The sequence below is a fragment of the Euleptes europaea genome, chromosome 21 (assembly GCF_029931775.1).
Source record: "Euleptes europaea isolate rEulEur1 chromosome 21, rEulEur1.hap1, whole genome shotgun sequence".
Lineage (NCBI taxonomy): Eukaryota > Metazoa > Chordata > Lepidosauria > Squamata > Sphaerodactylidae > Euleptes > Euleptes europaea.
The window spans coordinates 3,402,581-3,418,534 of NC_079332.1; the positions used below are offsets into that span (position 1 = coordinate 3,402,581).

The window sequence follows — 15,954 nt, forward strand, 5'->3', positions numbered from 1 at the left end:
GGACCAGAACCTGCCCCTTCTGCCGGCTGGCCCGTTTCAGCACGTGTTGGCTCGGCTGCCACGTGGACTGTCTCCATCCACGCAATTCCTGCTTGAGGCCAGAACGAAGAAGATGCTGTGTGACCCAGGCAGGGGTGTGTGTGTGTGGGTTTTGGGGGGGAGGGAAGGGGGACCTACTCTCCCAGCCTTTATGCTCAAAAGTGGCGTCAGTCCCATGGTACTAATTTAAGCAGGCTCTAAGGCCGCGTTCTCTCGTGACGTGCTAAATGACTCAAGCGCCAGCATTTCTCGAAATAACTTTAAATCCGTGTTTGGACAAAAAAATTAAAACTTTCTTCCCCCCTCTTCAAAATGCCTATTTGGAGCTACATCCTGCTCCTCAGGAAAATCCCACTTCGTCGGCTACTTCCTCTCCCTTGTCTTCCATGCTGTTGTGCCGAATCCTCTCCGGAGCAGGGTTCCGGCTCAGGGGGACCCCCAGTCCTCGGTGAACCGCCTCGACGGCCTGTTGGCTCACGTAGTAGTTCAGGTTCACGCAGGGGATTTTTTTCCGCATCTCCTCGAGGTAGCGGTAGGCCTGCGGGAGAACACAGAGCGTAATGGCCGAGGGCTCGGCCCAACTTCTTTGCATTTGTTTGGAAGGCCCCGAGCCTGTCTGCTTCACCCCAAACCAGAACCACGATTCAGTTAGAATCATAGAGTTGGAAGGGACCACCAGGGTCATCTAGTCCAACCCCCTGCACAAGGCAGGAAATTCACAACTATCTCCCCCTCCACACCCCCAGTGACCCCTACTCTATGTCCAGAAGATGGCCAAGGTGCCCTCCCTCTCATGAACTGCCTAAGGTCATAGAATCAGCGTTGCTGACAGATGGCCATCTAGCCTCTGCTTAAAAGCCTCCAGGGAAGGAGAGCTCACCACCTCCCAAGGAAGCCTGTTCCACTGAGGAACCACTCTAACTGTTAGAAAATTCTTCCTAATGTTTAGACGGAAACCCTTCTGATTTAATTTCCACCCGTTGGTTCTGGTCCGACCTTCTGGGGCAACAGTAAACAACTCGGCACCCTCCTCCATATGACAGCCCTTCAAGTACTTGAAGATGGTTCTCAAATCTCCTCTCAGCCTTCTTCTTTCCAGGCTAAACATACCCAGCTCCTTCAACCTTTCCTCATAGGACTTGGTCTCCTATGTGGTTTCTGTGGTGCTGGGGCAATCCCCACAGATTCGTGGCTTATGGGGCTCAGGAGAAAAGTTTTCCAGGGCAATCTCAGCTAGCTAAGGGTTTCCCGAGTAGTTGCGGGCTCCTCTTTTGCTTGAATTCCATCTGACTGGAGAGCATCTGGTACTTCCAGAGCAGCCGTTCTTTTTTTCTTTTCTTTTTTGCCCAGGCCCTGCAATGTCCCATCTTCCCTGTTTCACTCCAGGCTGTTTGACACTTCCTGCTCTCAGCCAGTGAATCACCTCGGCTCCAGATGGCTCAACACAAATGGTTTTCCCCTGCTTTGTCGTCCTCTGCCCCCAGCCCCCATCATCACCACCAGGTGGCTGGCGGTTAAAGGGTTCAGGGGTGCTCCGGATCAATATTCCCTGATGGGTTTGTGAACCCAGCCGATAATCCTCCCAAACAGCTGGCGATTACAAACCCCACCGTCGAGCTATATAAACCGATCTGCCAAGAAGTTGTTTCCCCTCACTTTCAACGAAAAAATACAAATTTTAGAAACAAGTCATAATGCAGGTGAGAGATGGAACATTTAACACTCTTCCCACCCCGCACAAGTGCAAAATGAGTATGTCGGTAATGAAGCTTCCCCTTGATGATCTCAATTTCTGTGGGCAGGGATGGTCTGACATTGGGGGGGGGAAGCACGTACCAGCACCGCCCCTCCCAACACGTTCATGTGCTAGAAGAAGAAGAGTTGGTTTTTTTATATGCCGACTTTCCCTACCACTTAAGGAAGAATCAAACCGGCTTACAATCACCTACCCTTCCCCTCCCCACAACAGACACCCTGGGAGGTAGGTGGGGCTGAGAGAGCTGTGACTGGCCTAAGGTCACCCAGATGGCTTCATGTGGAGGAGCGGGGAAACCAACCGAGTTCGCCAGATTAGCCTCCGCCGCTCGTGTGGAGGGAGTGGGGGAATCAAACCCGCTTCTCCAGATTAGAGTCCACCGCTCCAAACCACCACGCAACTCTCTGGCTAGTACAATCTCAGGAGGGCTGTTTCATGTGCTGTCCCGAACCTTGAGTTCTGAGCCAGTCTTTTGCAGCGTGAACTGTCCCGACTCACCATCTGGAACTCCTGAACCTGCAGGTGATGCTCCACGAGGAAGCCCAGGACATCTCCGGAGCGGACGGCGCCATCGAGGTCCGGCTCACCCAGGAGCAGCTCGCACTGCCTGGCGGCCTCCTTGGCATCTTCGGAGTAAAGCCTAGGAAAGGGGACAAGCATCACGTAGCAACGGGGAGGCCCAGGCAGCACGGCTGCAGCTTCAGTTCACACCGGCAGGTCCTGGGTTACAGCTTGCATCCCCGCACACGTGTGCCAAGGGCTTAGTCATGAACTGTAAGCGGCTGTAGAAAAGAGCCAAGAGTCCGGTAGCACCTTAAAGACTTAACAAAATTTCTGGCAGGGTGTGAGCTTTCGGGAACCACAGCTCACATCTTTCAGCTACAGTTAGAATTCTAGCCTCGATTATGCTGATCCTGACCCTCTGACCGTTTCCCGCTTCACAAGCGGAACTTCAGCTGCTGTTAATGAGAAAGACAGAGGACACCAACATCCACAGGCACACGCACTAGCTACTCCCTCTCACCTCCGCGCCTGAATGAATCTCTTCACCAGGGCCATTTTGCTCTGCAAAAGGGTCAGTTTGTTCTCTTGCTCTACGGGGCTCCGGGTTTTTGCTTTAGACAAGCACTTATAGGCTTCGGTCAGGGCCCCCAGCGCCTTCTCGTAGTTCTGGTACTCGTCCACCTCCACCTAGAGGGAAGAGAACTGGTTTGAGTTTCCAACCTCCCGTGCACCAGCCCCAAACTCTGAATCCACAGAGGAGAAGAGCTGGTATTTATACCCCGCTTTTCTCTATCTTTAGGAGTCTCAAAGCGGCTTACAATCTCCTTCCTCTTGCCACAACAGGGCACCTTATGAGGTAGGTGGGGCTGAGAGCGTTCGGAGAAAACTGCGACTGGCCCAAGGTCACCCAGCAGGTCTCATGTAGGAGTGGGGAATCAAGGAGTGGGGAGGGGCTGTGGCTCAGTGGTAGAGCATCTGCTTGGCATGCAGAAGGTCCCAGGTTCAATCCCCGGCATCTCCAGTTAAGAAGAAGAGGAGTTGGTTATTATATGCCAACATTCTCTGCCACTTAAGGGAGAATCAAACCTTCCCTTCCCCACAACAGACACCCTGTGAGGGAGGTGGGGTTGAGAGAGCTCTAACAGAGCTGTGACTTGCCCAAGGTCACCCAGCTGGCTTCGGGTGGAGGAGCGGGGAAACAAATCTAGTTCACCAGATTAGCCTCCGCCGCTCATGTGGAGGAGAGAGGAATCAAACCCGGTTCTCCAGATCAGACTCCACCGCCCCAAACCACTGCTCTTAACCACTACACCCCACTGGTGTAGGGACTGGGCAAGATGACGTGAAAGACCTCTGCCTGAGACTCTGGAGAGCCGCTGGTCTGAGTAGACAATGCTGACTTTGATGGACCAAGGATCTGATTCAGACTAAAGCAGTTTCATGAGTTCATGTGTTCAAACACGGTTCTCCAGATTAGTCTGCCAGTCTTAATCACTATACCACGCTTGCTCCCACACACACCTGAGCACAAGCATCGTAAAAGCCAGCCAAGAGGTCTAGAGCCCTTCCTTTGGTGTAGAAGCTGATGATGTTCTTCATAATCTCTGGGTCCTTGCGCCAGTCCAGGGACTGGAGGTAGTTGGCAGCCATGATGTAAATTTCTCTCTGCCTGGAGACGCCGGCAAAGAACACGATCTTCTCCGTGTCTCCTGATTTCAGAAGTGCTCTCATTGCCTGTAACAAACGGGGCAAGACTTAAGGCAATTAACCACGGGAAAACGCGAGCAACAAATCTGTGCAGAAAAGGCAGGAAAGACTTGCTATCAGTAATTTATTACAGTCGTGGACCAGAAGAATACAGCCTACACTAGCAGAGTAGATATAAGAATGTAAGTATGTAAAGACTTCCAGAATTCTGCACACTGCAATCATCTTCACATGAAACACTCCAAACTCTACACTAGAGACCATCAGACTGCAGGGTGCCCCCAGAGGCTATTGGTTGCTTGAAAAGTGATAACTGGACAACTTTTGTTGCATGCAAAATTAACAGGTCGGTGCAGAAGAGCAAGAACTGCGTCCCTGTGTTCCTCGTCTCTCGCTCCAGTAAGCTGACGGGAAGCAGCATTCTGCACTAGAAGTAGAAGCTGAGCCATCTTCCAAGGCAGCCCCAAGGAACACCTAGTACAGTAATCTAGACATGACCTTATTAAAACTCAGATGTCGGTGATGAGGACGCCACCGAGGAGTTAAATTGTGGAACCCCCTGCCCCAAGATGTGGTGATGGCTGCTAACTTGGAAGGCTTTAAGAGGGGAGTGGACATGTTCATGCAGGAAAGGGGTATTCATGGCTACTAGTTAAAATGGATACTAGTCATGATGCATGCCTGTTCTCTCCAGGATCAGAGGAGCAGGCCTACTATCTTAGGTGCTGTGGAACACAGGCAGGATAATGCTGCTGCAGCCGTCTTGCTTGGGGGCTTCCTAGAGGCACCTGGTTGGCCACTGTGTGAACAGACTGCTGGACTTGATGGGCCTGGGTCTGATCCAGCAGGGCTTTTTTTCTTATGTCTTCTGAGGACAACGGGCTGGATGAACGCACAGGCTGAAGCATACAAATGGCACCCTTGTCCGCCCAGTTAGACTTCCCATGTGCTCCTTAGGAGACCCACCACGAATGGCTTAGGGACATTTCACCTCCCCACCCTGCCGAGCAGCCGGCGCAAGGCTCCTCCCCACCTGAGCATGCTCACCTTCAGCTTGTTTCCTGCCTGTGTGTACTTCTTGGTGGCCATGTGGTAATTACCCTGCCGCATGCAGCAGTCGGCGATCTGCTCCAGGAGCTCCCGCCGGGAGTCCTCTGGAAACTCATTGGCGTCCTTCACGATGGTCATCTTCTCTGCCATCTCCTCGGTGATGGTCAAGTTCTGGGCCAAGCAGAGCTGCAGGGCGTCGCGGTACTGTGGCCGAGAGGGAGGGGAGCAGGAGCAAAATAAGCTCCCGGTGAGCCAAAGGCGCCCAGGGAGGGGGTATCAGCAGAAGCTGGGTACGCACAACCTGCTGCGTCCAAGCCCCAAAATGAGAGCCCTTTTTGGACGAGGGGCTGTGGCTCAGAGCATCTGCTGGGCATGCATAAGGGTCCCAGGTTCAATCGCCGACATCTCCAGTTAAAGGGACAAGGCAAGCAGGTGATGTGAAAGACCTCTGCCTGAGACCCTGGAGAGCTGCTGCCGGTCTGAGTAGAAGATACTGACTTTGATGGACTGAGGGTCTGGTTCAGTATAAGGCAGCTTCATGTGTTCATGTGGCGAGTGATTTTCGCCCCCAAAAGCTGAAGGATGTGATATGCTGAGCGCCCAAACCATTTCCTAGGTTTGGCTATGGAACCAGGAAGGTGGAGAATGAGAGACCGGGTAGCGGCAGGGACAAGAAAACCCACCTTAAATTTAAGCTACGAACAACAAGATGGTGGAACCCTTGGGTCCCAAAGAGGGGTTCACAATCCAAATTGTTCACTTGGAGGCAAATAACAAATTTAAAAAACAAATTTAAGACAACTATATTAAGCCATGGCCAATGAACCTCTCCTAACTACAAAGTTACAATGCATTCTTCTGAGTTCCACCTCTCTGAACACGTGTATTTATGCACCCTTTTTACATCACTGTTACATCGTCTCATTTCCCATCACTAACATATCATAGAAAACAGTAAATCCAATCATCTACTGAAACCCACTTTCATAGGTAACGGCCTACTATGCACATCTAAAACTTGTTTTTTTTGGCCCAGAACTTGGCCTTGCCTGCTGATAAGCTGCTATGCTCAGCCGGCTGGAACCGCTTCTAAGGTTTCTTGTTATTCTACTAATTCCTCGGGGGCAAATGTTCATCCTTAGCTTTGAGCGAGATAAAAATGGCGTCAGGCATGCCAACAGGCAAATTTCCCCTTCATCTGCTTTCCTGCCTGAGAAAGGACGCGTCTGGGCACTGTGTGGCGATCCCCTCCGCCACTGGATACTGAGGGTTGTCGTCCAACTGCACCTTCTGCAGCAGGAGCGACAGGTTTGGAAGAATGCAAAAAATGTGGGTGGGGTTCAGATTCACAAGACCTCTTAGTGATACTCACTTGCCATATGGCACACCACAAACCCTTCTTGCTCCTCTAAATATCACGGAGTTGGAGCAAAAGATTTACTCAAAAGCGCCTTAACCCAACAGAGATTGAGAGAGAGTTCCCGTCAAAGGAATACAGTTTGGCAATGGAGAGGACTAGACTGGGGAATGGGATTCTTTCCAAAACAGGGTATTTATGGGTTACCTTTTTGGCAGCGAGCAACAGCTCGACGGCCTTCTCGTACTGAGCGTGCTCAATGAAGAAGTCGGAGCAACGAGCCAGCAGGGCGGGGTCCGACTTCTCGTCCAGGTCCTCGGCGATGAGCTGCAAGGCGGCAAACTGCTGGGTGGCAAAGGCCAACTCCAGGGCCTTGGACAAGTGGCCCGCCTGTCAAGGCAGAAAGAGGGTTTGACCTTCCTTGGGGCCATCACTGCGCAGCCGCTGCTAATTAGCCGCCGGGTGGGGGGAACGGGACAAGATGATGCTTCCCTTAACAGGGATAGAATAATATCCTTCGTTTCAGTTCTGGGAAAGTCTTCACTGGTCCATCTCTGCCCTGGGGCCAAACTAGAAGTGACAGGGCGTTTATTCCTATATCACATGTATAGGGAGGAGGGCAGGAGGGTCTTTAGTTTGAACACAACCACAGTGTACCAGCCAGGGAAGCTAATGTCTGTCCTTCCCACCCCCCTGGCCTGACCTCACCAAATTCCCTCTTCCAAAGCATTTTTGTCCCCATCCGGTTCTGATACCAGAAACAAACCAAGCTAGAAGGGAAAAAATAGTGTGGGGACAACACAAGGAGAAGCCTTTCCAGAGCAGGTTGGAACCTGTGCTTACGTGCCTCCAGACTCCCCATTAGGGACTTGCCCCCCAATCCCCGATTCTAAATCTCTGTACCACACAGGGACGAGTGCTTACCTTGTGGTAGAGCATCACCGCCCTGTCCATCTGTTCCACGTTCTTTTCGTAATAGCACGCTGCTTCGATCATGTCCTCGGGCGAGCTGAGAAGGGCCAGGTTCATCAGCTGGTCGTCCAGGTTGTTGTCCTACAACCAAAACCAAGACGCGCCTTTATGGGAACCCGAAATACGGCTGTTCTCCAGAGCTCTTCCGCTCACAAATGCCAACAGAGGTGGTTTTGTGGTTTAAAACTTTTATACCCCACCTTCTCTACAAAACTGTAACTGGGCTGGCTAGAGTACTAGAGTGGGCAACCGAGTCAGGTTTTGGGGAGAGACCACAAAGCACCTTTATAATTCTTGGGCTGCAGAGCCTGTGAATGTATTCCTTTCAGTTTTGTATCTCCCCTGAAAAAAATTGCCTTTTTTGCAGCCCTTAGCCCGCAAGATACTGTTGCTGGTGCTATTGAGGTTCCAACGACAAAAAGGAAAACCGTACGCATCCCCCCCCGCACACACACCAGAGGTTTGACTGACTCCCCCCTCCTTGCTTTCAAGGAGCCCCGTTGCCCAGAGTGGTCAGCTGTAGTACTGCAGTCGAAAGCTCTGCTCACGACCTGAGTTCGATCCCAACGGGAGTCGGTTTCAGGTAGCTGGCTCAAGGTCGACTCGGCCTTCCATCCTTCCGAGGTTGGTAAAATGAGTACCCAGCTCGCTGGGGGTAAAGGGAAGATGACTGGGGAAGGCGATGGCAAACCACCCCGTAAACATAGTCTGCCTAGGAAACGTCGGGATGTGACGTCACCCCCTGGGTCAGGAACAACCCGGTGCTTGCACAGGGGACTACCTTTACCTTTTTACAGCTATCGCCTGGGTCCCTTTTGGCAATTTTGCCACTTTCCCCGCTGTTGCCAATTTCAGTGCTTGGTTTTCGCCAGCACTGCCTTTCCCACGCGGGCGTACCTTGCACAAGCGGATGGCATTGTTGAACGCTTGGGCCCGGGTGTAGAAGTGCACAGCCTGCTTGATGTCGTCCTGGCTCTCGTACTGGCGGGCGAGGTGATAGGAAGCCGCCCAGTTGCCCGTCTCATTTGCTATTTCCGCTGCCTGAAAGCGAGAGGCGGAGAGAGAAGTCACGCCCACACCACGCCACCCCCTCTGGCCACACCAGTGGCTGCTTCTGCCAGGGGAACGTGTGGGGAAAGCAGCCTTACCTTCTGAATGTTACCCTGGAAACAGTAAACCCGGACCAGGGAAAAGTAATCCTGGGCCAGTTCGTAGTATTTTAAAGCCGCCTCCATGTCCGCCTGGCTCTCCAGGTACTGGGCCCACCACTTCCACAGAGTCCTGGAGAGGGACAAAAAAAACAGACTGGATTCCTCACAATGGGGCTCCCTTCCTCTGTTCCTGGTCCATCTGGTTTTGTGGACTGGTATCCGGCTTGTACAATCTGTGGTTCTAAATGAAGCAATTTCAGTCCAGGGATCTGCATGGGGAAAGTATCTCCCTGTCGGGACGCTCAAGAGTAGGGTTCAAATAAACACTGACAAGGCAAACCAGGGCATTGCTGCGCTGACCTGCCAATATCTATCACGTGAACACAGGAAGCTGCCTTATACTGAATCAGACCCTCGGTCCATCGAAGTCAATATTGTCTACTCAGACAGGCAGCGGCTCTCCAGGGTCTCAGGCAGAGGACTTTCTCAGGCAGGGCTGTGGCTCATTGATAGAGCATCTGCTTGGCATGCAGAAGGGTCCCAGGCTCAATCCCCGGCATCTCCAGCCAAAGGGACTAGGCAAGGAGGTGATATGAAAGACCTCTGCCTGAGACCCTGGAGAGCCGCTGCCAGTCTGAGTGGACAATACTGACATTGTTGGACCAAGGGTCTGATTCAGTGTAAGGCAGCTTCATGTGTTCTTTCTTAAGGGTCTCAGGCTGAGGTCTTTCCCATCACCTGCCTGCCTATGCCCTTTAACTGGAGTTGCCGGGGACCGAACCTGGGACCTTCTGTATGCCAAGCAGAGGCTCTACCACTGAGCCACAGCCCCTCCCTGATTCTATCTAGGCCCAATATCTTCGAATATCTATGGGTGTCCTGCCCTATTAAAGCGCCCATCCTCAATGGCTAAGGGTTTCTTTTCAATTGCTTGTAAAACGAGCTCAGAAGCCAAAAGGAAGCTGCTGTAAAAAGCAGGGGAGGCATCAGAAAAGAGGGCCCTGCCGGGAGACTCCAATGCAACCATCTAAAAGGCCCCCCTTGACGTTCGGCTATGCAGGGTCAAAATACTCGATCCACCTTGTTCACTAAATGACTCTGGGTTTCCTAATCTCAACTTATTTTTATCAACAGTTACGCATCAGCTGCAGAAATGTCCTAATCTCAACTTATTTTTATCAGCAGTTACGCATCAGCTGCAGAAATGTCCTAATCTTAATTTATTTTTATCAGCAGTTACACATCAGCTGCGGAAACATCATCCAAAAGATCAGAGCGAGTCTTTTTTTCCGGATTGAACTGCAGCTTGCGGGGGGGAGGGGCTCGTACCTTCCGCCCCCGCAATTTTCAGACGTTGAAATGGCCGGGGGGGGGCACGGGGGGCCCCTCTGAGCCTTGGCACACAAAAACATGCAGCTGATGGCCATTTGCCACCGTGAGAGACGCAGGCCAGGCGACCGCATCCTCCGCAGAACCGTGGAAAGCCCGACACTTTCTGTCAACGTTTTAGGGAAATAAACAATGTTCTAGGTAAGATGTTTTTAAACAGATTTCCCCCCCTTGGAATCAGAGGAGGAAAGGCAGGTCAAGAAAGGTTTCAGCTTCCCCACCCCCTGGAAATAAAACTATTTGTTAAAAAGGCTCTTCCCTCTGTCCCATCCAGACCCAGCAACTCCCTTTCCAGGTGACCAGGAAAGCAGCCGACGCTTACTTATCCTTCATCTTGTTGACGTAACACTCCAAGGCCTGGAGATCTTCCGAAAGCATCCGAGGGACCTCGAACCTGTGCGTGTCTGACTTCTCATAGCTGCATAGGGAAAAAAAGAACATATTAGAAAGAGAAGCCGGGCGGGGGGTGGGGGGAGAAACCCAGAAAGTCTCATTCAAATTTTCTGCTCCGGGAACAACAACCATAGCACTAAACACGTCACACCTGTGCAGCAATTTTCACGAGAAACCTCCCACCACAACAAGACCTGCCCATTCCATCAGTTGCAACCAGAAGCCAAATTTGCAAGGAGACTGCGGGGGCCCTCTGCCTAGGAAACGTCGGGATGTGACGTCACCCCATGGGTCAGGAATGACCCGGTGCTTGCACAGGGGACCTTTACCCTTTACTTTAAAGGGACAAGGGACTACCATGGCCAAGTCCAGCTTTGGAAAGCTGCTCTGCACACAGAGCGCTTAGTACAAGTTACGAGGAGAGGGGGAGCATGAAGGCAGGATGAGAGCATGGCAGGCTGCACACAACCTTAGGTAAAGGTAGTCCTCTGTGCAAGCACCAGGTCATTCCTGACCCATGGGGTGACGTCATATCCCAATGTTTACTAGGCAGACCATGTTTACGGGGTGGTTTGCCACTGCCTTCCCCGGTTGTGTACACTTTACCCCCAGCAAGCTGGGTCCTCGTTTGACCGACCGCAGAAGGATGGAGGGCTGAGCCAACCTTGAGCTTGAAACCGACTTCCGTCAGGATCGAACTCGGGTCATGAGCAGAGCTTGGACTGCAGTACTGCAGCTTGCCACCCTGCGCCACGGGGCTCTTATCTTTTCTGTGTAGAAATCCGAGGCCAATCCCGAAAATCAGCAGCGCAGTGGCAGGGCGGTAATAGATGCCTTAGCTGGAAAGGATGGCTGTCGGGCAGCTGAGGCCACAGTCCCAGAGAGAAGCCACGGGACACCAACAAGTTCGGCCCAGCGCAAGAAGAGGCGCTTGCAGGCGGCCACAGGATTGGGGCCCAACTCCCACTTACTAGTTGAGCGCCACAGTGTGCTCGCCTGTGGCCTCCAAGTGCTTTGCATAATTGTAGTATGTGGTGCGCAAGTGGACTCGGTCGTGCGCCTCGGCCACTTCTATGGCTTTCTGCCACTGGTCTGAGGCCTGGTAGAACTTGTTCAGGAGGTCATAGCGCTTGCACTGCTTGTACAGCTGCTCGGCTTCTTCCTAGAACGGACGCCAGACAACTGAGTTGAAGGTGGGCTGTGAGAATCGACCTTCTCTTTGCTTTCTTAATACTCAGATTATGCATTGAAATTTTTGTTTTTTCCCCGGGGGGTGGGGGTGGGAGGTGAGCAGGAAACCAAGTCCTATGAGGAAAGATTGAAGGAGCTGGGTATGTTTAGCCTGAAGAGGAGAAGACTGAGAGGGGATATGAGAACCATCTTCAAGTACTAGAAGGGCTGTCATATGGAGGAAGGTGCTGAGTTGTTTTCTGTTGCCCCAGAAGGTCGGACCAGAACCAACAGGTTGAAATTAAACAGGAAGAGTTTCCGTCTAGACATTAGGAAGATTCTTCTAACAGTTAGAGCTGTTCCTCAGTGGAACAGACTTCCTCAGGAGGTGGCAAGTGCTCCTTCCCTGGAGGTTTTAAAGAAGAGATTAGATGGCCATCTGTCAGCAATGCTGATTCTATGAACTTAAGCAGTTCATGGGAGGGAGGGCATCTTGGCCATCTTCTGGGCATGTAGGGGTCACTAGGGTGAGTGGGGGGGATGTAGTTGTGAATTTCCTGCGTTGTGCAGGGGGTTGGACTAAATGACCCTGGTGGTCCCTTCCAACTCTATGATTCTAGATGGGGGCAGACAGCGGACATACTAAACTCAGGGAAAGACCGCAAGATTTGCTTTGGCCCGTTACGAGACAGCTTCTCTTCCAAAAGAGTGACGTTTCTTTGAGGCTTTCAAAGGCGAGGGCAAAAGCGGGCAGGGGCAGGTGAAAACAATGCCACATGTTAGTGCGCTCTGCCCCCCACCCAGTGGTTCCGAGCAGCCCCCCCGGCTGTCCCATCTGGGCCAGCACAGTCACCACAAAAAACCAACCCGCCGTTAAGCCTCAGGGCCACACGCAGAGTCCGAAAACACATCCTTCTGTTCAGGAGGATCTCTCTCCGCCAAAACAAGCAAACAAACAAACAAACCCGAGCCCTCTTCTTCAAGGCTATTCAAACTGCTTAGTGCGATGCAGAAAGGGCAGCTGCGGGTCCCCGGAGAGCCATCCCACCTACCAGCATGCCCAGCTGGATCGCCAGCATGGCCACTCGTGCTTCCTTCTCTGGCTCTCGCTCCGCCTCCCGTAGAGCCTTGGCTCCTCGGGCGTGGCCCATGTTCCCCAGGCACACTCTGGCGACGTCCAGCCTCTGCGTCTTCACGCACATGCAGGCCATGTTCTCCCAGACCGCTTCGCTGCAGGGGACAAGAAGAACTGCTCAGTAGGGCATCGGGGGATTTTTCACGGCTTTTTTCCTCTGGGAGACGTTCAAGTTGCTATTTCATCACATCTTGACAAAAAAGATCAGGTTACAACATTGGAATTACTTGTTATTAAAGAACATTTACCCTCCTTTCTGCCTTCCCTGGTTAACATGTGAGGATGTTACCATGTGAACACATGAAGCTGCCTTATAACTGAATCAGACCCTTGATCCATTGAAGTCAGTATTGTCTACTCTGACCGGCAGCAGCTCTCCAGGGTCTCAGACAGAGAGAGGTCTTTCAACATCATCTACTTGCCTAGTCCCTTTAACTGGAGATGCCAGGGATTGAACCTGGGACCTTCTACATGCCAAGCAGAGGCTCAACCACTCAGCCACGGCCGTTCCCTATGGCTCTCCAGGGTCACAGGCAGGGGTCTTTCACATCACCTACTTGCCTAGTCCCTTTAACTGGAGATGCCAGGGATTGAACCTGGGACCTTCTGCATGCCAAGCAGATGCTCTACCACTGAACTGCTGCAGTCGTCTTGTTTGGGGGCTTCCTAGAGGCATCTGGTTGGCCGCTGTGTGAACAGACTGCTGAACTTGGTGGACCTTGGTCTGATCCAGCATTGCCTTTCTTATGTTCTTATGCAGTGATAGACTAGCAGGATTTATTTCAATATGAGCTCTGACCTCCCTCACCAACCAGCATGCTCCTGATTCTATTGATTTATGCCGAGATTCACACCTGCTTTTTCTACATGAACTCCTTTCTACATCAACTTCCTCCCTTTCCCATTTACGTAGAGATTTGCGCTTGAAAGACTCGAGCCTTGACTTCTCCGAGTTCAACCTGCTGTATACGATTTCTCAGTACGGGTTGCCGTCAACGTATCAACCTGATGAAGTGACCCATGAAAGTCTGTACTGAAGTAAATGTCCTTAAAGACATTTAGTCTTTAAAGTTAGCCTTGAAAGGTGCCCCTGGATTTTGTTTTGTTATTACCAGGTGTCTAGCTGCGGAGCTAGAAGGAAAACTTTCATTTTTACCACCTTAGTACCCAGTTTGAAATGTGGTGTTGGAGGAGAGGGTTACGGATACTGTGGACCGCCAAAAAAAAATATCAGTGGGTTATAGATCAAATCAATCCTGAACTGACCCTAGAAGCTAAAATTACTAAACTGAGGCTATCGTATTTTGGACAACATTATGAGAAGGCAAGAGTCACTGGAAAACACAGTCATGCTAGGAAAAGTGGAGGGCAGCAGGAAAAGAGGAAGACCCAACAAGAGGTGGATGGACTCAATCAAGGAAGCCACGGCCCTCAATCTGCACGATCTGAGCAAGGCTGTCAAAGACAGGACATTTTGGAGGACTTTGATTCATAGGGTCGCCATGAGTCAGTAATGACCCGGGTCTTGCACAGAAGCAAGGCTCTGGATTAACTGCCATGGCTGCCTTTTCCATCATAAGGTAACAATCAGTCACACACACACACCCGGAGATGCAGAAGGAACCCAATCGTCTTGGGGGTGACATCTACCTGTCTGTGGCTACCACCTTACTGCCCTGGTTTGGGAGACCTGCAGTGGCAGCTTGGCGTGTGATGCACGCCAAAACTCCAGATTCTAGGTGGATTTCCACCATGAGAACAAAACCTCCCTTGATACTGTGAAGCCAAACTCGTGCTCCTGGTGAAAGAATTCAGACGTTGACTAAGCCAACACGATGAAGAAATTGTTGTGAATTTCCTGCATTGTGCTGGGGGTTGGACTAGATGACCCCGGTGATCCCTTCCAACTCTATGATGCTATGATTTTCAAAAGGAGCTAGGATTGGCAGCATCTCTGAAAATTAGACAGAAATGCGTTGGCCTCTTGCCCCGCCAGGTGTTGAAATTGTCAGAGCGCTGGTACACGCTGCTGCTGCTGAGACGCACAATGAAAATCTACAATTACAAGAGAAACCAGAGCGAACACAAGGAAACCCACCTGACTAAAGGCCTTTTGGGTCTTCGGTGGTGCCACCGGGTACCGAACCCCAGAGGGCTGCCACTTTTACCACTGGGGTCTATTACCGAAGTCTGTTGTTTTGCCTGCGGCATATTAAAGCTCAATCCCCCGAAACCACCACCCCAACTCCGAGAATTTCCTGAGTTTATCTTTGGAACGCGACCTCACATCTGCACTCCATCAGCTGGAGCGAGCAGCCCTAATGAAGGCCAGATGCTGCAGCAGAGAGGTGATGGATCGGGGCCAGCTCTCCCCCACCCTCCTCCTGTCAAGGGGCACATGCCCAGCCGTTCGCGGGACACCCCAGCTTCCCACACTCTCTCGGCCGCCGTTTCATGTCTGTAAAAGGAGATGAGCACTGGTCTGGTCCACAGAGCCGGGGTGTCGTCTTCGGCTTTCCAGCTTGTGACCTTCGTCTTCAATTCTATCTCCAATTTTCAATCGGGATCATTTCAACCAGTGTCTTTTTATGCACAATGGACTTTAATTACATTGATTATAAAGGCGGAGGAGGAGGAGTAGGAGAAGGAGAAGAAGAAGAGTTGCTTTTTATATGCCGACTTTCTCTGCCACTTAAGGGAGAATAGAAGGAGGAGGAGGAGAAGGAGGAGAAGAAGTGGTTTTTATATGCCGACTTTCTCTATCACTTAAGGGAGATTCAAACCGGCTTACAATCACCTTCCCTTCCCCTCCCCTTCCCTTTGGGAGGGAGAGACTGGCCTGTCAGGTGGGTGGGGCTGAGAGAGCTGTAACTAATCCAAGGTCACCCAGCTGGCTTTGTGTGTAGAAGTGGGGAAACAAATCCAGTTCACCAGATTAGCCTCCGCTGCTCATGTGGAGTAGGGGAATCAAACTGGGTTCTCCAGATCAAAGTCCACCGCTCTTAACAACTACACCATGCTGGCTCACATACATGAAGGATTCATGGAGTATTCTATGTGGTTTTGAATGGCATCTGTAATGTTAACCTTAGAATTTTTATAGAGTTGTGCACTGATATTTTGGGACTGCATTATAAAATTGTTATTTAGGATCTTCTACTTACTCGATGGTGTCGTGGTGCTGTTATTTCTTTACTGTACGTTTCGCAGCATTGGTTGTGTTATTTTGTACTGCCGGTCCACAGAGCCGTCGGGAAGACGAACGAAAAGTGAAATGCCGCCGGAGGCTTGGTGTCTGGCGAGCACGACCCAAATGGCAATTGCGAACTAG

At 51.4% G+C, this 15,954-nt stretch overlaps 1 protein-coding gene across 1 annotated transcript in view; it reads right to left on the reverse strand.

Annotated features, from left to right (window-relative positions):
• Positions 1–379: 379 nt before the first annotated feature.
• The window catches only part of IFT140 (intraflagellar transport 140), a 60,871-nt gene continuing 45,296 nt past the window's right edge, over positions 380–15,954 (reverse strand). The window contains exons 18-29 of the mRNA XM_056866392.1: positions 12,541–12,718; positions 11,290–11,480; positions 10,248–10,343; positions 8,534–8,666; positions 8,283–8,426; positions 7,338–7,466; positions 6,621–6,803; positions 5,054–5,260; positions 3,821–4,033; positions 2,820–2,986; positions 2,294–2,435; positions 380–577 (exon numbers count right to left, since the gene is read on the reverse strand). Of these exons, the coding sequence (XP_056722370.1) occupies positions 380–577; positions 2,294–2,435; positions 2,820–2,986; positions 3,821–4,033; positions 5,054–5,260; positions 6,621–6,803; positions 7,338–7,466; positions 8,283–8,426; positions 8,534–8,666; positions 10,248–10,343; positions 11,290–11,480; positions 12,541–12,718 (1,981 nt within the window). The remainder of the gene's footprint in view (positions 578–2,293; positions 2,436–2,819; positions 2,987–3,820; positions 4,034–5,053; positions 5,261–6,620; positions 6,804–7,337; positions 7,467–8,282; positions 8,427–8,533; positions 8,667–10,247; positions 10,344–11,289; positions 11,481–12,540; positions 12,719–15,954) is intronic.